Source organism: Pseudorasbora parva, chromosome 10, assembly GCF_024679245.1.
Source record: "Pseudorasbora parva isolate DD20220531a chromosome 10, ASM2467924v1, whole genome shotgun sequence".
Lineage (NCBI taxonomy): Eukaryota > Metazoa > Chordata > Actinopteri > Cypriniformes > Gobionidae > Pseudorasbora > Pseudorasbora parva.
The window spans coordinates 45,183,694-45,207,852 of NC_090181.1; the positions used below are offsets into that span (position 1 = coordinate 45,183,694).

Genomic DNA, 24,159 nt, shown 5'->3' on the forward strand with positions numbered 1-24,159 from the left:
CTCTCTCTCTCTCTCTCTCTCTCTCTCTCTCTCTCTCTCTCTCTCTCTCTCTCTCTCTCTCTCTCTCTCCTCTTTATCTCTCTATTTTTGGTCTATTCATTATTTTCGTTTATGTACCATATTCTTTCGTTTACTATCTATATTTCTACTCTCTTTATGCATATTTAGTGTGTACTTTCTGTGTGAATTGTAGTGTTATTTTTAGTCTGTGTTTATTAAACTTCCAAAAGACATTTAATGAATGGAATCGGTTATTCTTCCACATGCACGAAGTCAATGAAACTTACGATCCTAACGTTACCTAACTGCTTATGCTACTATTTTAGTAAAGTAAACTGTACGAACATATGAAACATGATTTGTCCTGATCAGTAAAGTTAATGTTTCTTATGCGCTCGTAAAGCAGTAATCCTTTATTGAGAATTGATTTGAGAGTCTATAACTAATTTGCAGGACAAACTTAGTAAGATAATTTCATGCAATTCCGTAAAGGGTTACTTGTATTTAATTAAACATTTTTCCTTATCGGAAAATTTTATTACGTAATGAACGACTAGCAAATTATACTCATAAATTCATGAATATTGAATATTAAATCTCTTTTGAGTTAATTATTCCCTGAGACATTAAAACTTAGGCACATTTTTGTTACATTAGTTACAGGGGCCAGTGAAGGGGAACAAAACTGGAGAAGGTTCTGAGTAAACTAAAGAAAAGTGGATTGAGGCTGAAGAGGTGCAAGTGTAAGTTCCTGGGAAAGGAAGTTGTTTTCCTGGGTCACAGATCTGTGCGGCAGGGGTGCAGTCAGTGGCAGAAAAAGTGCAGGAGATTCAAGAAGCGCCCGCTCCTCAGACAGTTAGTGAACTGAAGGCTTATCTAGACCTCCTGAATTATCACAACTGTGAACAGGCTAGGCAGGAACTTTTGGCGCCATCTGACTCTACCAAACATCATCTTGGCTTTTGATGCCTCCCCATATGGGGCGGGGGCTGTACTGTCTCATAAAATGGAAGATAGAACAGACAGGCCGACATGGTTTTTGTCACGTACTTTAAATGGAGCAGATAAGAATTAGTCTCAATTGTACATGGAGGGTCTTGTCATTTTTGGGGGAAAAAGAAATGTAACATGTATATAGGAGACCGTTCACCATCGTGACAGATCACAAGCTTCTGATTTCACTGTTCAATGAACTCAGAGAGGTGCCTCAGATGGCCTCACCACGTATCCAACAATGGGCAGTAACCTTGTGTGGGTACGACTACACCATTGTGTATCGAGCAGGCCGGGAGCATCAAAATGCTGATGGATTTGAGCAGGTTGCTGTTGTCTGAAAAAGGAGTAGAGACTCTGCTGCTGGATGAAAATGATGTGTCACTTGTAAAAGTAGAGCAGGTGAGGAAATGGACTGATAAAAATCCTGTTTTAGCACAGATGAGAGAATATGTGCTGAGAGGATGGCCGCAGAGGCTGGAGGATCCTGATTTTGGAGCATATCAGAAAAAACAGGATGAACTCAGTGTCCAGGGAGGTTGTGTACGGGGGGAGTGTGCGTGTAGTGATTCCCCCTCAGGGCAGCACAGCCCTACTCAGACAGTTACACAGCGGCCATCCCGAAGGGTTTGGCACAGAGCTACATGTGGATGGATGCTGCTGTTGAAGGACTGGTAAAAGCTTTTGTCAGATGTCAAGAGAACAGATGTGCACCTTACCATCTCTGGGAAATCCCAAAGCTGCCCTTGAGAAGGATTCATATTGATTATGCGGGACCATGGCTAGGTAAATTGTTCCTGATCCTGGTGGATGCGTACTCTAAATAGATAGAGGATAACCTGCTGAATAGCTCTACATCCGCGGTTACCATCCAGTGCCTGAGAGCAAGCTTCAGCCAGCATGGTTTGCCAGAAATAGTGGTGTCAGACAATGGCAGTTGTTTCACAAGGAGTTTTAAGTATTCATTAACCGTAAAAGCATCAAAACATACAGCAATTACACTTTCCTTATTAGTTTGAGCTTTCCCGAAGTCTTCTGTTACAATGTCTGACTTCCGTCTGACATCCATCAAGCACATAACCATGGTATCTTACCATGCAGCTTCTAATGGACTGACTGAAAGAGCTGTGCAAACATTCAAAAGTCTGACGAAAAAGAGCACAGGAGATTCCATTGATGCCAGGCTAGCAAGCGTATTGTTCAGCTATCAGATTACACCACAGTCGACTACAGGAAAATCCCCCCGCAGAGCTGGTTCATGTAGATTGTCTACAAACTGGAAGGTTGGTGGTTCGATCCCCGGCTCCACCTGACCAAGTGTCGAGGTGTCCATGAGCAAGACACCTAACCCCAGCTGCTCCCGACGAGCTGGATGATGCCTTGCATGGCTGACACCGCCGTCGGTGTGTGAATGAGAGAGTGAATGGGTGAATGTGAGGGAAGATGTAAAGCACTTTGGATGGCCATGGGTCTGTTAAAAGCGCTATATAAATGCAGTCCATTTACCATTTTACGAGGAACTTTCCGTTCAGGTCCTTACTGGATTCCAGGAACAGTTCAGGAAAGGACTGGCTCTCTGTCTTATACAGTTACTCTTGGGAATAGCCAGGTATTGCACATTGATCAGGTGAGAAACAGACATGTGGAATGTCCTGGGGAAACATCTGTGTTGTTGGACACTTCCTTGCAAGATGTTAATGTGTTGCCATCAAATGACGTGTTGGACAGCAGACAAGTGAAACTACACCAGATGTTATGGTGTCTGAGACTTCCCATGTGGAGGAGCAGCCTTACCTCAGAAGGTCCAAAAGGTGGAGAAGGCTGCCCAGTTATCTGGAGGATTTAGCTTGGAGTAGCAGTGAGTTCCCCAGCCACAGGGCAAAAATGCGTCCTGGAACTCATTGGGAAGAAGGCAGTCTACCGAAGTTCCTGGCTTAGGGTATGTGATAAGTTGTTAAAAAAAGAAATGAAAAGTGAGTAAAAAATGTATAATTGTAATGTTCATTTAATGTCTGTTCATGTATCTGACTTGGGGGACTAGTGTTATCAGGAGAAAGGGGATGTAGTGCTTGTACAGAATAAGCCTGTGCTTTGTGGCAGATCCAGCTTGTGTATTCACGTGTTAACATCTGTTAATAAAGACACGTCAATTGCACAGTATCTCTCCGGCTCCATATTCTGCTACACCACAGAATATCACAGGGACAATGCCTAGAGTCAGACATCAGGAAAGCTCAAACTAATAAAGAAAGTGTATTTGCTGTATGCTTTGATGCTGAAAATGGTGAAGGTGAATGCTGAAGGTGGTGCTAATGCACCTTTAAGTTGGTTTGTCAACCGCCAGTAAAATCAGAAGAAGAAGAGAAAAAACTGTGAGGAAACACATTTGTGTCGAAACCGAAAGTAAAGACTTGATTATTCCGGAATATGAGTTAACATTTCAAAGTCTTTTAAACGGTCATCAATCACGGTAAGTTCCTTGATCATCTTCTGATATCCTCATGTCATATTATTGTGCAGTGTTTTATCATATTAAACTCGATCTTCAGATATTAGTTCATCTTCTGGATAATAATGATGTCGAGTTGTTGGGATTCTGCTTCAGTTGAGATTAATCTATGGATTCTTTACAATCTGAAACATACAAAGATGTAAATGTGAACATTTAGAGTAAATACTAAACACTCGTGTGTTTCTGTAAGACAGACATCGAGTCACAGACGATGAGCTTTAGAAAGATCTCATAACTTACTGATGTTTTTCTGACAGATATAAAAACAAGCTGTTATTTAAAGGATAAATATAACTAATATAAGATATCTAATACGATAAATAATGCTGCTAATGCAAAATAAGTTTTTTGATTGGATTCAGAACTGAGCTCTGACTAGAACAATCCGAAACAGTGATGATCGTCTTCTGGAGCGATTGCAGATTTGTTCTTATGGTCATTATCTGGCTGCAAGATGAAATCCTTCTTCATCTTCATCTGAAGTATTAAAAGGGCTTATAAAGTGGATTTGTTAAATTATTGTACAATGTTGCATAATTTAGAAATAAAAGGTACATTTCTATCCTGATTTTAGCCCTATTGCTTAAACACTTTGTTTGAAGGGGTATGTCTGTGAAAAAGCCCACTGCTGTGATTGGCCGCTGTGAGACTTCAGTGTAAACGCCCCCTGCTGTGATTGGCTGCTCTGAGACTTCAGTGTAAACGCCCACTGCTGTGATTGGCTGCTGTGAGACTCCAGTGTAAACGCCCACTGCTGTGATTGGCTGCTTTGAGACTTCAGTGTAAACGCCCACTGCTGTGATTGGCTAACATCTTTGCATTTGAAATACGTATATTACCGTATATTATACGTATATTAGTAACGCTCGCTACTGCTGCTGGTGGACAATAAACACTGACTGTACTACAGATTGATTTGAAGGCCTGTTGCCCTGGTAATTACAATAAATAGGTCTAAAAATTATGTTTATTGTGTTTGACTGTTTAGACGTCACTTACAGAAGCAGGAACACATGACCCCTCTGAACAGAGAGAGATTGATGCTTGTTCTCCTGCTGTTGAAGTTTAGTGTTCAGAGACACAAGAGCATCAGAGACGGAGGGTAATGGGCTCTGAATCACTGATCCCGTTCAAATCTGGCCTTTGTGCAGTCAGACCAGTTCTTAAACAGGAAACCAGTACTTCATGGACTTCAGAAGAAAAGGATTTTGTGTGTAGCAGTGGGATTTGTTTCCATGGATTTATAGGCATAGTCTAAATGTTATTCATGATTTGTTCTCAATGTTTCAATGCGCAGGTCTGAAGTCAGTTTCTCACTATGGAGAAGAGAGAGAGCAGTGAGAGATCTTCAACTCCAGTAGGCGGCTGTGCGTATATACAGAGTGACAGATCCAGGCCTGATTTTCCTGTTAAATTCAGTGATAAAGCAATGACCTCTGACCCCAGGTGAGTGTAAACCTGTGGCCTGTTGCACAAAGCTGGTTTCAGTTGTTACCCAGGTAAGTTTGAGATTAGTTTGAGCAAACTCTGGTTTTTCGGGTTCAAGAAGGTGGATTGTTTTTTAGCCGTGTTCATCATCATGGTAACGGGCTAACCTGCTCTGGAGCCGGTTTTATTCTGGGTTAGAGATCGCAAACCCAAACTGGACCAATCAGCTGCAAGTAAAGATGCAATAAAGCCACACCCCCTGTATCTCTCGTTCCAAATTAAAGCAGTTTATAATGAAAAAACTTTTGAAAGAAATTGTGCATCTTTTGGTTCTAATTATTTATTATATGAATTATAATCACTTTGAATTCATATATGTTCACATAAATATTATATTAATTGACAAGTAGCCAAATAGCAATATAAAAGTATACATCATATACATATCAAAAAGCGCCTACTTTTTTGGGGGGTTATTACAGCTTAGACAACATATACTTGTTTATCACTTTTAGCAGTGTTTTATGTAACTTCAAAGGGTTTCCTGTAAATGACACCAACATTTTGAACCTAGACCTCTGTATGAGTGTATGGGAGGCTTTTCAATTTGGGTAGGCCAAATCCAGGCGGTGTAAGAGGTTAAAATATAAACACTGTGTTCTAAACCAAAGAAAACATCTTGACTGCTTACTATTTAAAGCAGAAGTTGAAATGACTAAATTAAAAATTATACTAAACAAAAACATAAGGTAGACTGTGGGAATCACTCGTCTGAACACAGTAATTATATTACATTATTACTCTACTTATTTCATCAAATATGGAATTTTATGAAATGTGGTGTCACGACCGGCTCAAAGCCCCGACAAATAAGTGGAGGACATAGTAGGTTGGTGAGGTTTTGCCAGAGATGGGGACTCGAGTTTGAGACTCGGACTCGAGTGCGACTTAAGTCGCACACACAGTGACTTGAGATTTGACTTGAGACTGGTCCTCGAAAGACTTCAGACTCGACTCGGACTCGAGCTGCGGGACTCGTGAACAATGTTTATTTTTAGTAGGGCAGTCAAAATTAACGTGCTAATAGCGCAAATTCATTTTAACGGCACTAATTTTATTAACGCAGTGCGCATTTTCTGTTTGATCTGTGGCCCATAGTTGGAGAAATTGAGATCAGCCATAGACGTAGGCTAGTAATGCAGCAGCAGCAAACATTAACAGGGGAAGAAAATAGTTAACAATAGCATTACTCTGAAACAAGTGCAGTTATAGCCTACATAAGATACAATCTATTCTACCTAACTTTTATTAGACTCCAGATCGAAAAGTGCGTTTTTTCACTGAGCGCATTCTCTGCCATCTGAGCGCGATGCACTGAACTCACTCTCTCTCCTGTCTGAGGTAAATAACTAAATACATTAAATCGGCAGGTTCGTTTTCTGAACAAGAGCGCTCCCGAGTCAGTGTTACTCACACTGTTCGCGTGAATCGCGGCACAGTTCCGCGCACAGGCACACACATACCGGCAGTTCAGTGGGGAAACGCAGCTCTTAAAGGGGCCACGCTATATTCCTACTCGTGGAATATGGACCTCCTCCAAGTATGGTGTGGTGCTGGTGCTCTCACAGGTGCGCATTATAATTATAATTCAGGAACAGACAAGGGAGTACTTCATCTTCAGAACCTACATTTTTGGTCTGTATAGGCTACTGTGCGTTTATGCTAAGGCAAAATGCAGATATTATCTTAAAGGTAAAGCATTCTTGGTGTTTTTGTCATGTTGCAATACCCTGTTTACAGTTATATAACAAAATCAAAGCTGACACGGTATGTTAATAGAGATAGGTGTCAAAATAACACATTACATGCTTTGAATTCCTTATATAGCTTTGCAGTGTTCTACACAGCTTGGATGGGTCGCCGTACGTGATTCAACACTTAAGAGACTTATTATAATTAAGAGACTTGAGACTTGACTTGGACTCGAGCTCAGAGACTTGTGAACATCTCTGGGTTTTGCAGCATATAAGGTTTATTAACATAAATAATAAAATATACAAGATGTTGTATCAAGGCCAAAATAACTAGAAATCCATTGAACAAATGATGGGAAAATCAGACAGAACCAAATTCAAAGTAATATCAAAAAGAAGATAAACAAAACCATAACAAAACTGAAAAGGGGAGCAACCAACTCAGGACGGTCTCATGATGGTGTTCCACAAGCTGGAGCTCTCTCAAAGTCCCTCAAGTCCCCTCCATCGACTCTCAAAGGCTCAACTTAAATAGAGGAAGAAACAGGTGCACATCATTTGCTCAAAGAGCCTGCCCAGGTGCACATCGTTCTCCCGATGAGCCTAGGCCACCCCCACCGGTCGGCAACACCAATAGTAACAGGAGACCCTTGTGTTACATGTACAACTTTTAATCTACACTTAATTTATAATATAAAAAACACTTCAGACTATATTTTATTCAGAATGTATATTTTACTACGCATTCATGCATGGAAATGCGCTAATGTTGAAAATCCTTTCTAACATTTACAGATGTAAATTAAGCTCTGAGAAAAACACGTCTAAAGGCAGGGCTGTACATTATCTTTATTTGCTCATAGCACTCGGTCTACAGAAATTGAAAGTTTTGTAGCACAAGTGATACACACTGAATGCACACAGACAGGATTTGACTCTTACGTTCTTCCCAAGAAGCACATGTGCTGCTATGGCAGGGTTGTCCAAAGTTGGTCCTGGAGGGCCACTGTCATGAAGAGTTTAGCTCCAGCTTTCCTCAACACACCTGCTGGAAGTTTCTAGTATGCCTAATAAGACATTGATTAGCTTGTACAGCCAGGTGTGTTTCATTGGTGTTGGAGCTAAACTCTGCAGAACAGTGGCCCTCCAGGATCAGGATCGGACACCCCTGTCCTACAGTGGAAAGTTTAGGAGCTTATTAAAAAACTTGATTGAAAATGTAATAAATCCATATGAAATGTAATGTAAATGTCAGATAATGAGATTTTCATTATTAAAGGGAAACAAGGAGACATTCAGAAGAAAAAATACAAACCCTGTTCCAAAAAATTTGGGACACTGTACAAATTGTGAATAAAAACAATGCAATGATGTGGAAGTTTCAAATTTAAAAAATAAATAATAGGTCTGCAATTAAATGTTACCTCACAGCCATGGAAACATAACATTCATGCCGAACGAGATACTTCATTTACGTTTCTCAAGATTTGAGAAAATAAATAAGAGATTTCATGTCCAGTAGAATAAAATGGAAAAATCAGGTGACCAGATTGCAAAACGCAAAGCTTAAATTTGGCTGACCTCACAATGTCTACCTCTCTCGTTCGGCATGAATGTTATGTTTCCATGTCTGTGAGGTAACATTTAATTGCATACCTATTATTTATTTTGTAAATAAACTTGTGTCATAATATCCATGTAAAACAGCATTCACATACAAAAAAGAATTTGTTTGGCCGACCACCGCTGGTGCTACTCACGTTCACAGTCACAGCCCTATTGGTCACACTTATCTTATGCTTTATACTAAAATCATTCCGAGGCAAAACGAGGCTTTTCCCCTTCAAGTGAGTTTATCAGCTTTTGTAGTCTCGTATTCTTCTCGAACAGGATTCAGCTTACTACAAGTAGACCTGCATAGATAGGAGAAGCAAAAGCAAACACACAACCAAATGCACAAGCACAGAAATAAAACTCCCACACAAACACATTTTACAACACATACATAACAATCCCAAAACCATATCTTCCGATGCAGTCACAAACTAGTCCCAGGCTTCTTCCACAAATTCCTCTATACTTTCTGTCATGCCAGTAAACAAAGTAAATATCACAAAAGCCAGAACAGCAGCTCCAGCTATAGATGAGTCTGTGTCAGTCAACAATGGAGTCCCCTTTGATCTAAGCCAGACAGAATTCAGATACTCATACCCAGCAAATGAATCATTCGTCTACACCTGTCCAAGAAATGCAGTAATATACTTCTGCTGAACGTGCTGTGCCTTAAGTCGAGGAAAATATTCAATTTTGTGCTTCAATTCTGAAAAACAAGGATACAACCCAGCAACTTCAACGTCTTTACTTTCATCTAGTGGATGCCTACTTGGACCCATGGATGTTTCAGATCCCATGATCTCTTGTAATGAAGGAATTAGACTCAAAAACTGCCGAAACTGTTTCTCACTGTCAAACCACTCGTCTCCTATCGCAACGTCATTTACCTGAGGCCACATGACATGACCAATGTCTCCAGACTTTACCCAAAACACCTCTGTCAAGCAAAACGGATGCATTAGTTGTCAATAACACCTGGAATCTATGATTTGGGTCGCCAATGTCACGTGATTTCAGCAGTTCGGTTCGCGCCAAACTGCTGAAATCACGTGACACTGGCGACCCAAATCATTGATCGATTCACTGATTCATTAACCGTTTGATTCTTTTTGGAGGCACATGGAGGAGAAGACAATGCTGAATAAAATCGTAGTTTTTGATATTTTTGGACCAAAATGTATTTTGGATGCTTCAAGAGACTCTAATTAACCCACTGATGTCACATATGGACTACTGTGATGATGTTTTTATTCCCTTTCTGGACATGGACAGTATAGTGGGCATTGACTGCATTATGCTCTGGGACTAAAATATAAAATATCTTAAACTGTGTGTGAAGATGAACGAAGGTCTTACTGGTGTGGAACGACATTAGGGTGAGGAGTTAATGACATCAATTTCATTTTGGGGTGAACTAACCCTTTAATTATATTGTGTTCTGTTACTTTACTCACCCTCATGGCATTGACAGTTTGCATGACCTTAGTTTTCACTAAAAGAGATATTATGTATATTTAAAAAGAAATTAAATGTATTTGATGTTCCACAGAGGAAAGTATGTCATACAGGTGTGGAACAATATCTGGATAAATGATTGATCATTTTTTGGGTGAAGTTGTGTCAGAAAATATTGTGTGTGTGTGTGCGTGTGTTTCTTTTCCTTTTTGTCTTACCTCTATAAAATGAATATGAATCATGTTTGTGTTTTCTAGTGTGGATCTTTGTGAAGAGTTCAGAATTGCAGCAGAACTACACAAATGCAAGTCTACACACAATCATTTAGTGATTTGGTGTTGATTTGTCTCATTTGGTGAAATATTTCACTTTTCTTGTGTTCAGGGGCCTGTGATCTCACACTGGATCCAAACACAGTACACACTCGTCTCATTCTGTCTGATGAGAACAGGAAGGTGACGCATGTGAGAAAGAAGCAGCCTTATCCTGATCATCCAGAGAGATTTGGTGAGTGTCCTCAGGTTCTGTGTGGAGAGAGTCTACCCGGACGCTCTTACTGGGAGGCTGAATGGAGCGGATATGGAGCTGTTATATCAGTGACATATAAAGGAATCGACAGGAAAGGATGGACTGACTGCGTGTTTGGATCCAATGACAAATCCTGGTGTCTGAGCTGCTCTGATGATGGATTCTCTGTCCGTTACAATAAGAACGAGACTGATATTCCTGTTGTTCCTTCATCCTCTAACAGAGTAGGAGTGTATGTGGATGTGTCAGCTGGCACTCTGTCCTTCTACAGCGTCTCTGACACACACACACTCACACACTTACACACATTCAGGACCACATTCACTGAACCCCTCTATGTTGGATTTAGGCTTTATGAGTGTAACTCTTCAGTGTCTCTGTGTGACATTAAAGAGCCTCCTGTGAAAGACAACAGTGATACACACACAACCGGGTGAGTGAAATATACTCTGTGTTAGTGAACGGTTTGGGAACAGTTTATAATAACTCACGCTATGAAGCATTAATTAAGCATTAGTTAATAGTTAGTTCATCATGTATAAAGCGTTAATAGACATTAATAGGCCGTTTATAAAAAATACAACTATAAATGCTTTTTTTCTTGATCTATAATTATATCTATAATGTGTTTTTTAATTGTATTTTCATACTTTATAAATTATCAATTTATTATTTCTAAATTAAGTATTACATTATTTACAGAGCAGTTATTTAGTTGTCGTCAGTGGTTCATATGATCATTTAGAAAGTGTAAGTAAAGGGTTAATAAACTATTTAAATGTACATTTATACATCTTACTATTTAGACATATAGTAATAATTACTCAGTGTGTTAATAAATGCTTTATTAACATGTATTTCTACTGTAGTTCATGATTAATTCAGGTAGTTATAAGACATTTAGTAGTTGTAAGTTAACTATTTCTGTGAGCTCATCTAATGTGAGGACTATTTATGCCTCGTAAGGCTTTTACAAAGACTCAGTTCTCTTCTGCGCTGTGGTTCTCTAATCTTTTAAAGTCAGTTCTGTTTTGACTCTGCAAAATATTTTACTTTATTATAATAATTGTATTTGTTGTATTTGCCACTCCTGTAATCCAGTGTAATCCACTGGTACTTTTTTATTCAGCAATGTTTACACTTTACATAAATGTATTTTTATATCAGACGGCAGAGGCTAGTTTCATTTGACTGCAGTTATGGTTTCTGATGGTCTATGGGAATAATATTTTCTATGACATTGAAGAGTTTTAATTTAAATTCGATATAAAGTTACTAGTTGTACAGTCTCCATTTTTGTATTTTGAAATCAATATTTTGATGTGCTATATTCCTCTGTTATGTTTGTTTCCCTTTTCTGTTCAGAAGAGAACTGAGTCTTTGTAAAAGCCTTACGAGGCATTAATAGTCCTCAGTTTAGATGAGCTCACAGAAATAGTTAACTTACAACTACTAAATGTTTTATAACTACCTGAATTAATCATGAACTACAGTAGGAATACATTATTAACACACTGAGTAACTATTACTATATGTCTAAATAATATGATGTATAAATGTACATTTAAATTGTTTATTAACCCTTTACTTACACTTTCTAAATGATCATATGAACCACTGACGACAACTAAATAACTGCTCTGTAAATAATGTAATCCTTAATTTAGGAAGGATAAATTGATCATTTATAAAGTAGGAAAATACAATTATTAAACACATTATAGATATAATTATAAATCAAGAACAAAGCATTTATATCTGTATTTATTAACTGCCTGTTAATGTCTATTAATGCTTTATAAATTATTAATTAACTATTTACTATTGCTTAACTAATGCTTCATCCCAGACTGCTTGTAAGTCTTTGTCTGGCCACCTCTGTGAAAATACCCGGCTTCACCACAATTAAAAACACTGATTTAAAGAATAATTGATACATTATATTTAACTTGAACTTATAGGAATATAGAGAATAGTTCATGTCCACTAGTTAAACATAGAGCCTACATAAAAATAACTATGTTTTATTGTGAATTTTGATCGGCGAGAGTAGCCGCGTGCTAAAAACAGAGATGTGAAGTCGAACACTTTCTGTTTCCTGAAGTGACGCTCACGCTGTTTCAATATTTGTCAAATACACAGATGTATCAGAAGACATTATTGTCGTGTACTTTATACACAGCTTAGTACAGTGTGTGTTTGTACAAGAATAAAGTTCGACAGAAGCCTACACTGTCAATGAAGTGGGGACTACGTTTTTAAAATCAGTTTTATTTTGTTAAACATGACAATGTACAGATTTGTGAGCATAAGTGGATCTGAAGGTTTTAGAATAAATGCGAAACACACGTGATCGCTGTCATGCAGTAAATCCGGCCAATCGTGGATCAGCTGTGTCGTCATCAAAGCTCGTGCAGTCGCTCTGGAGAAAGTGCGCAAAATGCACCAGCCGGCCGCTTTTTGAATCGCTCTCGCAGTACTTGTTGACCTGTGTCACAGTCACATGGCGTTGGCGTTGTCTCAAATCGTACAAAATTTCTAATCGGCATGCATTGCTTTAAGTCAGCCACCGATTGGTCTGTGCAGCGCTGTATGAAGTCGAACAAGCCTGTTGTCATTGGTTGATTTAGTCATGTGGGTTCTCAGTTCAGTTCTGTCATTTGTTCGTTGTCTTGATTGTTTGTCTTGTTAGGCATGCGTCTCTGCGTATTTAAAGGAACTGTATGTAAGAAATGTATTTCAATGAATCATAAAATGGACCTGATATGTCACTAGACATTAATAAATCATGTTAATTTCAAATACTTCTATCACTGATAACAGTAGTCTGGCCAGGATATTGTCATTTAAAAGTTGTTGTTGCAGCCCTCAACTGATGTTGATGTTGACATGTTGTGTTTTGGCCTGAAGCTCCGCCCTCCATCTATCAACCAATCACGAAGTCAGTAGTGTTTCAGCGGGTTGCCAGATCTGCTCTATTTTCCACAGCTGTAGATCTACAAACGTTCTGCTGATCCTGCAACCAATCTGGCAACCTCGAGTCAGGGGGAGGGGGAGGGGGATACACCTGCAGCACCAGTTTTGGCCACAATCTTACATATACTTCCTTTATACCCTCGTGTTTGTCATGTGTCTTTGTCTATTATCCCCTGTCCCATTGTTGGTGAGTTCATGTCTATGGTTTTGTTTGTGTCTTGTTCATGTTGTGCTATGCCAAGTCTGTTTATTGTATTTCTGGTCACTGTTTGGAGTAAATAAACCACACTTGGCTCAGTGGATATCGTTACAGTTGCAATGTGTTGAAATTTACCAGCAATTTATGAGTGAAACTTGTTTTAAAGTAAATCCTACTCCAATGTTTTTAATGTAAAAAATATGTTCATGCTACATTTTTCCACAAAGACAACAGTTGCTAGAAGTTTGTGAATTGTGACAGATTTACTCTTTTGTTTGTATGTTGTTGATTTTTAATTTTTGGTAACACTTTATAAAAAGGTCCCCTTTGTTAACATTTATTAATGCATGAATTAAAAACGAGCAATACATTTGTTCAGATACAACTTTTGTTTTCACTAATGCAGTGGTTCCCAAACTGAAGTATGCATGTGATCGAAATGCTGAGTTTCGCCTGCGGTATAGGTTGCGTACAGAGTTACCTGTAGATTTAGCACTTACTAGCATCAATAACTAATAGCCTGGCACAGACTGTGCACAGAGATCAATTTAAGATTCAAACTCTTCAGTACAAAATGTTACCCTTTGTTAGTTCTTGTTTTAATGTTGATAATATATTATACGAACAAGAATGCAAATCCAAATAACAGATTCAACAAAAAAAAGTTAATATTAAGTGATGTTTATTTTTTTACCACAGTATATTGTCAGTTTTTGCTCTATTAATAATAGTTCCCATGAAAGCCACAGCAGAACTACAGAACATTGCTGTGTTTTATGAACAAATCTGCCTCTGAGCGAATCGAGAAAGTCATTGATTCAATTATAAATAAAGCTTGCTTCCTTAATGACTCCATAACATGCTCATTAGACAGTGACTTATATTATACAAGCACACTGATTGGAGAGGCTTTTGTTGTTCAATAAATGTTTAATTTAAGCAATTTGTTGTCACATCGTATTACTTACCTGTTAGATTTTATGAGATGAAGAAAAATCATATAAGCTGCACTGATTTCTAAATATCAGCATCGGTCAGAGAAAAATCAAATTCGTTCGACCTCTATTACATATTTCTTTTTTTAATTAATAAATTATAAATATATTAATAAAGGATAAAAAAATGCACTGGAAAGTCAATTTAGGTGCCAAATATTGTCCCTTCAATGTAAAAGGTGAGACTGCAGACTAATTGGAAGAGGGGGTTACACAGGGGATGGTAAATGCCACCCTAAAACTTTTGGGAACCACAGCAGTAATGTATTAATGACTGTTGAATTTAACATCAACTGAGATTAATAAACACTTCATTCTTTTTCATTGTTAGTTAATGCTAACTTATGTTGTTAAAGTCACCAGCCAACCGGCAAGTATTATTTATTAGTTTATTATTATTAATTTTGTACCCTGTTTGTGCATTAAACCATCTCTCTCTTTCATTCTGCCTTCTCCTGGTTCTTCACAGGTTCTCTGAGCCCAAACCTTCTGGGCTCAATATGCAGCCGCTGCTGAACTGTCAGTCTTGCGTCCATATCACTGATTCGGATCAGTGGGTTCAGATTGAGCCGTCGGCCTGTACAGAAGAAGGAGGGTCAAAGTTCAGGGTCAGCACTGACCCAGGCCGTTACGAGTGTGTCAGGACCAGAATGCGCTGGGTCTGTGACTGTGAAGTAACCCTTCAATACCAGACCGTAGACGGACACTTCCTCAATGCAGAGCTGGAGAGGCTGCAGTGCAACCGAATCGCTCCAGTAATGGACGTGACCCTGATCTCAGGGAAACTGGAGGAAGTTCATCTGCCCCATTACGCCTGTTTAGGAGAGTCGGACCCCTCTCTCAAAGATGCTGTGAAACTCCTCACCGTAAAAGACGAGGGAATAACCACAGAACCTGTGCAGTTGACCCAATTTCATGCTAAGATTGTCCAACCATCCTTCTCTCTCATAACATTAATCATAAATTGGATAATGCAAGTGAACGAACACTGTGATCTTCTTCTTTATATGCCTTCTAAAGCTCCTCTCATTCTACATGTATACATTTTTCCAGTTGATGATTGTGCAAAAGAAAAAGTTGAGAAGAGTGAAAAATTAAGTTACCCAATCAAGCATCCCAGACCTGACAGGCCATTTCGGATGAAAACACCACACATTCTTGATGTTCCTGGTGCCTTGACTATTCATCCCCAAGAAGGGATCACACTCAGAAGAGAAACTCTTCCAAACTACTTCAAGGTCAATATACATCTGGAGAATAATCTTCAAATGACTCTTACCAGAAAGGAGGATGAGGAGGAGGTCTGGACTGCAACAATTTTGAACAATGAACTTGATCAGATCCAACCTATGAGAGAGGAGCCGTGTCTGAATGTTGTGGCAGGTAAAGCATAATTTTGATAACCATTGGCCAGATCTCATTCTGGGAGTTAGAAATGTCCAGATCACTGCAGATAAACTGTGTCAGCAGGAACTAATTCATGAGGAACAATATTCAGAAATTGCACAGAGTCAGGAGAGCATGAGAAAGATCTGTGAACTTATACACATATACATTTAGGTTCAATGACAAGTATTGGAAAACTCACTTTAGAAATATAACAACAATAGCTGGGTTTACACCCAGACTTGTAGCAAATCTTTTCGAAGTTCACAAAACAAAAGAAAAGCAAACAAATGTGATTTAGATGTATTTCCATCAAGTTGTTGGAGCAGATGATGGTAGTATTGGTAAAGTAGTAACCAACAGTAAATTTAACACCATCAGTGGAAACAGATGATTAGTCATTTGATTGATTAGATTTGTCATTGATTAGATTTGTCATTGCTATTAGAGCTCTAATATCATGAAATCTCTGTAAGAAGCTTAAATATGTGTCCTTGTCTCTATTTCAGAGCAGATGAGCAGTGACTCTGGAGTCAGTGTTGGAGTCAGTGCTGACACAGGTGCAAGTGTAAATGCTCCAGTATTCACTAGAAACACTTTCACGGGCCCAGTAAACATCAACTACAGCTGAAACCCTGCAATACACAATATGGCAACAAGGATAAATGAGGTACTGTAATATGTTGAGGTTTAAATAGGACCTTTAAATAACTTTACATATAACAGGCAGAAGATTAGATGGGTTTTTAGATTAGATACAGCCTAAGAGGCTGTTGCTCTGGTGTTACTGGAGGCTGTAGTATGTTATCTTGACTTCTCTGGATGTTTTGCAGAAAGTCATCCCTTGGTGCTGAATCTTGGAGCAGTTCTTATCTGTCACATTCTGTCTGTGGTGAGCTCTGTGGGCTGGACTCAGCTGGAAATGTGTCCGTGAGCGGTGGTTGTTGTGGCTGCATGGTGTCATCATTGTCTGTGGTGTGTGTCATCCGCATGTTCACTTAGGTGCTGAGATGAAGTCATGTGGTCGTCTATACCCTGTCCAGGTGTGTATCTGCCATTCAGGGGGAGTGGGTGGGCACACACTGCTGAAGGATGATGGAGAGAGAAGTAAATATTGTCCTTGACACTCTTGCACCAAGTTTGTTCGGGTGGAGGCCATCTGATGTAACCCGTTGTCTCTGACGATGAAGTTCACTCCTTTTATGTTGCAGGTTTTTTGCAGGCATCTATTAAGCTAAAACAACTGTGAGAACCTTTTTATTCCCCTTGTTGGAAGTGGTCCAGATGAACATCTGAACTTTTAGTTGAAATACTTCTTAAGGGGCTCTGACTGCTCTGCTTGAATATTGTTCTTACCCACATGAATGATAAGTCGATTTGCAGTCTTATGTTTCATCAGGATGTTCTGAAGTTCCCTGTTTACATCAGAAACTGTTGCTTGTGGAAGGCAGCGTGTAGTTGCATCCGTACTGCTAATGTTTCTGATCAGAGTCACTCACCTCCCTCTAAATTGGCTTGGTTGGCCTTGAGTACCTGTTAACATCAGTGTTAGCTGCGGGCTGATTGGATCGGTGTTAGATCCCATTTATCACGTTTGGGAATTCCTCACCCATATTCATAAAAAATTCAAATCGGTTTTCAAGATGTATAGGCGGTAATTTTATATAAATGAACATAAAATTAATGATATTATTACAGTTGGCCATGAAGTAATATCTTGATCAGAATTAGTAAAATGTTAAACATTAATTCTGACTTATTTATATGTAATTTAGTTCTCTTTCATTGTAATTCAATTTCCCATTAAGTTATTTGATCTGAAATAATCTTACTGTTATGGTACAGAGACACAAGGGATGAATATAAAAGAGGCTTATTGACAAACTGGAATAAATGGGTATAGATACTGATTGGAGAAGTAGGATGAGGAGATTGTGTATGATTAACCTGGGGAGCGAATGAGAAGACACTGTGGTGTTGAAACCGGTGGATGGAGGTAGATGAGGAGAAGACAACGAGGAACCAACACGGAGGATGAAGGAGACAGAGAATCAGATAGGAGAACTATTGCAGGTAACACAGGCTGGGTACAGGGAATGGAGTCCTTACACAAATCAGACCAGACAGTGAGTGACCATGAATTGTGTGCATATGTGTCCGTGCTGATGAGGAGATGAGGAGCAGATGTGGGTGATTAGTACTCTGGTGATCTGGAGTATTGTGATTTGTTGGTGGCGGAGCCTGGCTGATGATCTCTTATGTCTAGTTCAGACTGCATGATTTTGTCGGGTCACTGCTCTCATAGATAATACTGCTCTCACTGCTCTCATAGATATCCATAATAAAGGCTAGATGTCTCATGTGCGCTGTTGGCCAAGGGAGGTTGCCGTCCGCAACTTGCGGCCATCTTGTCACAGGCAGCTTGCTTACTCGTAACAGTGTGTATTATGGATATCTATGACTGCTCTTTTCACACTACATGACTATCTGGGGTATCATTCAGTCACTGCTGTGTTCACACTGCACGATGGATCGGCGACCGGAGGTTTCACACTGCATGACAATACAGGAGGCAGAATCGCTGACAACTTTCTCCCTCCGGTGCACAAACTACGTTTCCCAACATTCCCAACCAAACACACGTGCGATGTGACAAGTAAGAAACGCGAGATCATACGTGTGTCAGACTGGAGTTCTCATGTGAGACTGGAATTGTTATTAAAAAAAATAAACTGCACAAAGTTTACTATTCAAATTGTCTGTTTGCTGATTTGCAGCAAAAAGGAGACAAATATTTAAAAAAATTATGGAGGAGGAAATTGTTGGAGAGACACAGGGAGCAAGGATTGTGTTCTGCAAAGAGAGTTTGAGGTAAATAAATAATTTTGTAATGTGCTGCTGCGGCTGGTCACTCACAGAGTCACTCACCTCCCTCTAAATTGGCTTGGTTGACCTTGAGTCCCGGTTAACATCAGTGTTAGCTGCGGGCTGATTGGATCGGTGTTAGATCCCATTTATCACATTTGGGAATTCCTCACCCATATTCATTAAAAATTCAAATCTGTTTTCAAGATGTATAGGCGGTAATTTTATATCAATGAACATAAAATTAATGATATTATTACAGTTGGCCATGCAGTAATATCTTGATCAGAATTAGTAAAATACTCTAATATCGACATATTGGTGGACAAATAAGTTGATAAGGTGTTAAACATTAATTCTGACTTATTTATATGTAATTTAGTTCTCTTTCATTGAAATTCAATTTCCCATTAAGTTATTTGATCCGAAATAATCTTACTGGTCAAGCAAATGTTTGTGCTTTGTTTCTGTTTGATAGAATTGTAACTATATCTATTAAAATACTGATACTGAAAATACTCTGGTCTATAAGTCCTCCCTGAACCTCCCGCTGCCCTGTATCTCACTCTCTCATTGGCTGTCGGTCATCGCCGATGTGATTTTCAGTCAGAACTCATTTCACACAGCAGGAGTCTGAATCGCCGACAGGTCCAGATATTTAGCATGCCAAATATTTCACCGGCGTCGGCGACTCGTCGGCGATTCTCTCTGATCGCGTCTTTGATCATTTACACTGCGTGATTAGCACTTACGTGTACAAGCACCAATTTGCCTATCCGGGCATTTGTCTGCAATTTTTGGAAAACCTTAGCCTGACAAGCCAGACCCACATCAAGATGTTTGGTCTGGAAACTCACCATAGACAGGGCTCAGTCCGAGGGGCGGATAAACGGTTGTCTTTCAAACTCCCTCTGCACACGATAGGATAGCGGTACACCAACCGGAGCAAAGACGGTGAAGGGGAGCTCGCTCCTCGCTGACTGATTAAACATTCGCCTATCCGGCTAAACTCCGAACACATCTTCCCTTTTTAAGAATGACTTCAGTGCCGCTCTTTGTTCTTTTCTCAGAGGAAAGCTTAACTCCAAGTCTTCCGGAGGCACGGGCAGAGCTGATTCGAAAGACCGCCGCAGTTCGCCAGTTTCTGTGTTACTAGAAGACTGTGTTACTAGAAGCACACAAACGCAACTCGGCCGTCGTCATTATGGCCCCGCCTGCCGACTCTATAGCCTACCTACACGATGTGATTGGGCCGTCCAGATTCTGAGGAATACAGCTCAGATAGGAATTGAGAGTTGCTAGACCACACTTGCGGGCAAATTAAATTTGCTGCCGCTAGGGTGCGTCTAGATTTCTAGGTTAGGAAAACCTGTCAGCGACTCAAAATCGGGATTAATATCGGGCAGTGTGAACTAGGCATTACACTTACACTCCGGTTCGTTGAATTATTAGAAAATAATGCACACCTGAGGTGTAACGGCATTTCAGTCCAAACACAGTTGATAGTTTTAAAACCATATTGTGAAATCTCTTACTCTTTGACATGTTATCCCTTTTCCTATTTCTCAAAGGCTCAACTACAGAGGACATAAAACTGAAACCTGAACACCATCATCCATCACATGAGGAAATCCAGGAGCCTGTCCACTATGTGCCACATCTCTGTCTTCTGCTGGATCTCTCTTGCTGCTCTACTGCTGGCTCGAGAGAGTAATGACAAAACACCCATAACTCTCACATAGACGTCATCTTATGGTCTCAAAGAAGGGTTTGATTTTCACCCTTTTCTTTAATTATGACCTGTGTGTGGATTGATTGCATTATGTTCATTATGTTGTTTTGCTGTTGGTATTTTCTTTTCTTTTCTTGCAGTCAGCCATTTTCTGATTGATATTTTTGCAGTCAGGTATTTTTTGATATGTATGTTTATTGTTTTCAGTTAATTCATGTTTTTACTTATTCTAGTTATGTGATTTGTTTGTTGCCTTTTTTGTCATAATCATGTGATCTAGGTTTGTGCGTTTTCATTGTCTGATGAAGAGCCATTAGACTTAAATGTCACCTGTGATGAGAACATCACATAAATATTTTTTCTGTTTCAGGAGTTGTGGTGTGCCAACTTTTCTCTTCCTCTTTGTATATAAATTATGAAATGTATAATTTTGCTAAAAAGGTAGTTGTGGCAAATGTAATCCAGCTCTTTTTATATTCTATATTCTTCTGCAAACACACAATGTTTGATGAACTCCGATGAGGAAATGCGATTTTTTTATCTAATAAACATTTTTGTTGTCATAATTTAACATTAGGATATTTTTTGATTATTCACTGTATGGAAATATACGGAATGATAGACATTCTGAATAATGTGCTGTAAAGTGAGACTGTCATGGAATAATGCACACAAAAAAACGTTATTTAGAATGCAACATAGATGACATATCAAATGTTTAAACTGAGAAAATGTACCATTTTAAGGGAAAAATACATTGATTTTAAAGGTGATGGCATCAACACATCTCCAAACATTTGTGAAAAGGCCATGTTTCCCCCTGTGTGTCATCCCCTCTTCTTTTTATATCAGTCTGCAAACGTCTGGGGACTGAGGAGACAAGTTGCTCAAGTTTAGGAATAGGAATGTTGTCCCATTCTTGTCTAATACAGGCTTCTAGTTGCTCAACTGTCTTAGGTCTTCTTTATCGCATCTTCCTCTTTATGATGAGCCAAATGTTTTCTACACTGTAAAAAAAACTGTCTCCAATTGAACATTTTCTAGTGACTGATCACATCAAAAATTTTCAGTTGGCCGAATTGAAATTCTGTGAATTTATGCAATTGATGCCAACTAAAAAATTTAGATGTGATCAGTCACTTGAAAATGTTCAATTGGAGACCTGAATTTTTCTACAGTGTATGGGTGAAAGATCTGGACTGCAGCCTGGCCATTTTGGTTCGGGATCCTTCTTCCACGCAGCCATGATGTTGTAATTGATGCAGTATGTGGTCTGGCATTGTCAGGTTGGAAAATGCAAGGTCTTCCCTGAAAGAGATGATGTCTGGATGGAGCATATGTAGTTCTAGAACTTGGATAAACCTTTCAGCATTGATGGTGACTTTCCAGATGTGTAAGCTGCCCATGCCACACACACTCATGAACCCCATACCATCAGAGATGCAGCTTCTGAACTGAGCGCTGAGAACAACTTGGGTTGTCCTTGTCCTCTTTAGTCCAGATGACATGGCATCCCACTTTTCCAAAAAGAACTTCAAAATGTGATTTGTCTCACCACAGACAAACAGACAGTTTTCCACTTTGCCACAGTCCATTTTAAATGAGCCTTGGCCCAGAGAAAACGCCTTCGCTTCTGGATCATGTTTATATATCTTTTTTTTTTTTTTTTTTGACCTCTAAAGTTTTAGCCTGATTGGATTGTGTTCACTGACAATGTTTTCTCGAAGTATTCCTGAGCCCATGTTGTGATGTCCATTACAGTATCATTCCTGTATGTGATGCAGTGCCGTCTAAGGGCTGAAGATCATGGGCATTCAGTATGGTTTTCCGACCTTGACCCTTACGCACAGAGATTGTTCCAGATTCTCTGAATCTTTGGATAATATTATGTAGATGATGATATCTTCAAACTCTTGGCAGTTTTTCTCTGAGAAACTCCTTTCTGATATTGCTCCACTATCGTTCGCCGCAGCATTGGGGGAATTGGTGATCCTCTGCCCATCTTGGCTTCTGAGAGAAACTGCCACTCTGAGAGGCTCTTTTTATACCCAATCATGTTGCCAATTGACCTAATAAGTTGCAAATTGATCCTCCAGCTGTTCCTTATATGTACATTTAACTTTTCCGGTCTCTTATTGCTACCTGTCCCAACTTATCTAGAATGTGTAGCTCTCATGAAATCCGAAATGAGCCAATATTTGGCATGACATTTCAAAATGTCACACTTTCAACATTTGATATGTTATCTATATTCTATTGTGAATAAAATATAAGTTTATGAGATTTGTAAATTATTGCAGTCCTTTTGTATGTTTACAGTTTTTTACAGTGTTCCCCCTTTTTTGAAATCGGGTTTGTATGTTACACTTTACTCTATATTCACATTGAGAACAGCTGATTTACACGGGAGGAATATCTCACAATAATTTTTATTAACATAAATGCATATTAATTCTTGGTGAACAGAAGAGACTTCTTTAAAAACATTAAAAAATCTTACCGTTCTCACCGTTTTGACTGGTAGTGTATATTTTTATATTCATTTATTTATTTATTTATGTTTTCTTCACAGAAGTGCTGCAGGTCCCTAATGTGATATGTGAAAACAGAATGCTGATATTTGCAGATGTAAAAATAATAATAATAATAATAATAATAATAATAGGTTAAATGTACTATTATAATTTAATTAGAGTGGGTTTATCTGCCAGGATAAATAACTATTATTAGGGACAATAACTGTCAGGATAAAAAAGAATTATTAATATTACTATTTATTATTACTACTGTTATTATTTTGTTACACGTCAAGCTATTCCAGATGATCTTGGTTTACTTCTTATTAAATATACAGGCAATTAGTTGATGAAACAATTGGAATAAAATACAAAACAAAGTTTAAAGAAAAACTTTCTAGAAAATAAAACTCAAGTGGTCAAAATTATGTTTGACCCCACTCCATGTCTCCAGACATATTGTGAATTTTATATCCTACTCATGCTGCTCGCTTTTCATAATCAACTTTAAATTTTATTATTTTTTAATATATTATAGGCTAATATTTAGACCTAAACGCAGTCGCAGCATGAAGAATACATATGTGTGAATGAGAGGGAACCAAGTGGAACAGTGAGGTTACAGGGAGAAGAGGTAAAGAAGGTGCAGGATGTTAAAGGGGGGGTGAAATGCTGTTTCATGCATACTGAGCTTTTTACACTGTTAAAGACTTGGATTCCCATCCTAAACATAGACAAAATATTTCAAAACTAATGTTGGGCGTTTGATGGAGTATTTCTGTGACAAAAAGAGTTTCGGAGAGTTTTTTTCGAGTATGGGTCGGCTTGACGTCGACAGAGCGGAAGGTCCTTGTATGGGCCGTACGGCTCTTCTCCCGGTAGGGTGCGCGCGCGTGACTAGAGCGAGAGAGGAAATGTACGCCCATAAACACTGCTCTTAGCTGCAGATCCAGTCGTCGTTATAGTCCGCGCCGCGCTCCACTTTATTCCTATGGGTGACGTCGAGCGACTCCAACGCTTCAGCACAGCATTCTGGGAAGGCAGCGCTGCATTTGAACCGATTTGAGCGCAGAAATGACGGGAAGCTTTACAACATCGCGGATCTCTACGGTCACTGATGTCACAGGACTTCACAAAATGTCACCAAAGAAGTGTTTTTGACGGAGCGGTCCCAGCGATAAAGGTTCGGTCCTGTTTTGGAAACAG

General features: G+C 39.1%; 1 protein-coding gene across 4 annotated transcripts; it reads left to right on the forward strand.

The window, feature by feature from the left end:
- Positions 1-3,353: 3,353 nt before the first annotated feature.
- On the forward strand, positions 3,354-21,248 carry LOC137091628 (NACHT, LRR and PYD domains-containing protein 1 homolog). 4 transcript variants are annotated; one of them, XR_010908104.1, is made up of 8 exons: positions 3,354-3,463; positions 4,803-4,951; positions 10,014-10,060; positions 10,141-10,717; positions 14,924-15,837; positions 16,350-16,510; positions 16,674-16,883; positions 20,277-21,248. XR_010908104.1 is itself a non-coding variant. In XM_067456248.1 (7 exons), the coding sequence occupies exons 2-6, from the start codon at positions 4,824-4,826 to the stop codon at positions 16,469-16,471; spliced, it is 1,788 nt and encodes a 595-aa protein (XP_067312349.1). In that variant the 5' UTR covers positions 3,354-3,463; positions 4,803-4,823; the 3' UTR covers positions 16,472-16,510; positions 20,277-21,248. The 4 variants fall into 4 exon arrangements, 3 of the variants coding, with proteins under 3 accessions (XP_067312349.1, XP_067312350.1, XP_067312352.1); XM_067456248.1 differs by lacking the exon at positions 16,674-16,883; XM_067456249.1 differs by lacking the exon at positions 20,277-21,248 and having other exon boundaries at positions 16,674-17,571.
- Positions 21,249-24,159: the final 2,911 nt, after the last annotated feature.

Bases quoted from the DNA above. Each gene is read 5' to 3' on its own strand.
- LOC137091628 (XM_067456248.1), top strand. From the start codon at position 4,824: ATGGAGAAGAGAGAGAGCAGTGAGAGATCTTCAACTCCAGTAGGCGGC. The intron at 4,952-10,013 runs GTGAGTGTAAAC...TGTGTTTTCTAG, and splicing joins GCAATGACCTCTGACCCCAG to TGTGGATCTTTGTGAAGAGT. The intron at 15,838-16,349 runs GTAAAGCATAAT...TCTCTATTTCAG, and splicing joins GTGTCTGAATGTTGTGGCAG to AGCAGATGAGCAGTGACTCT.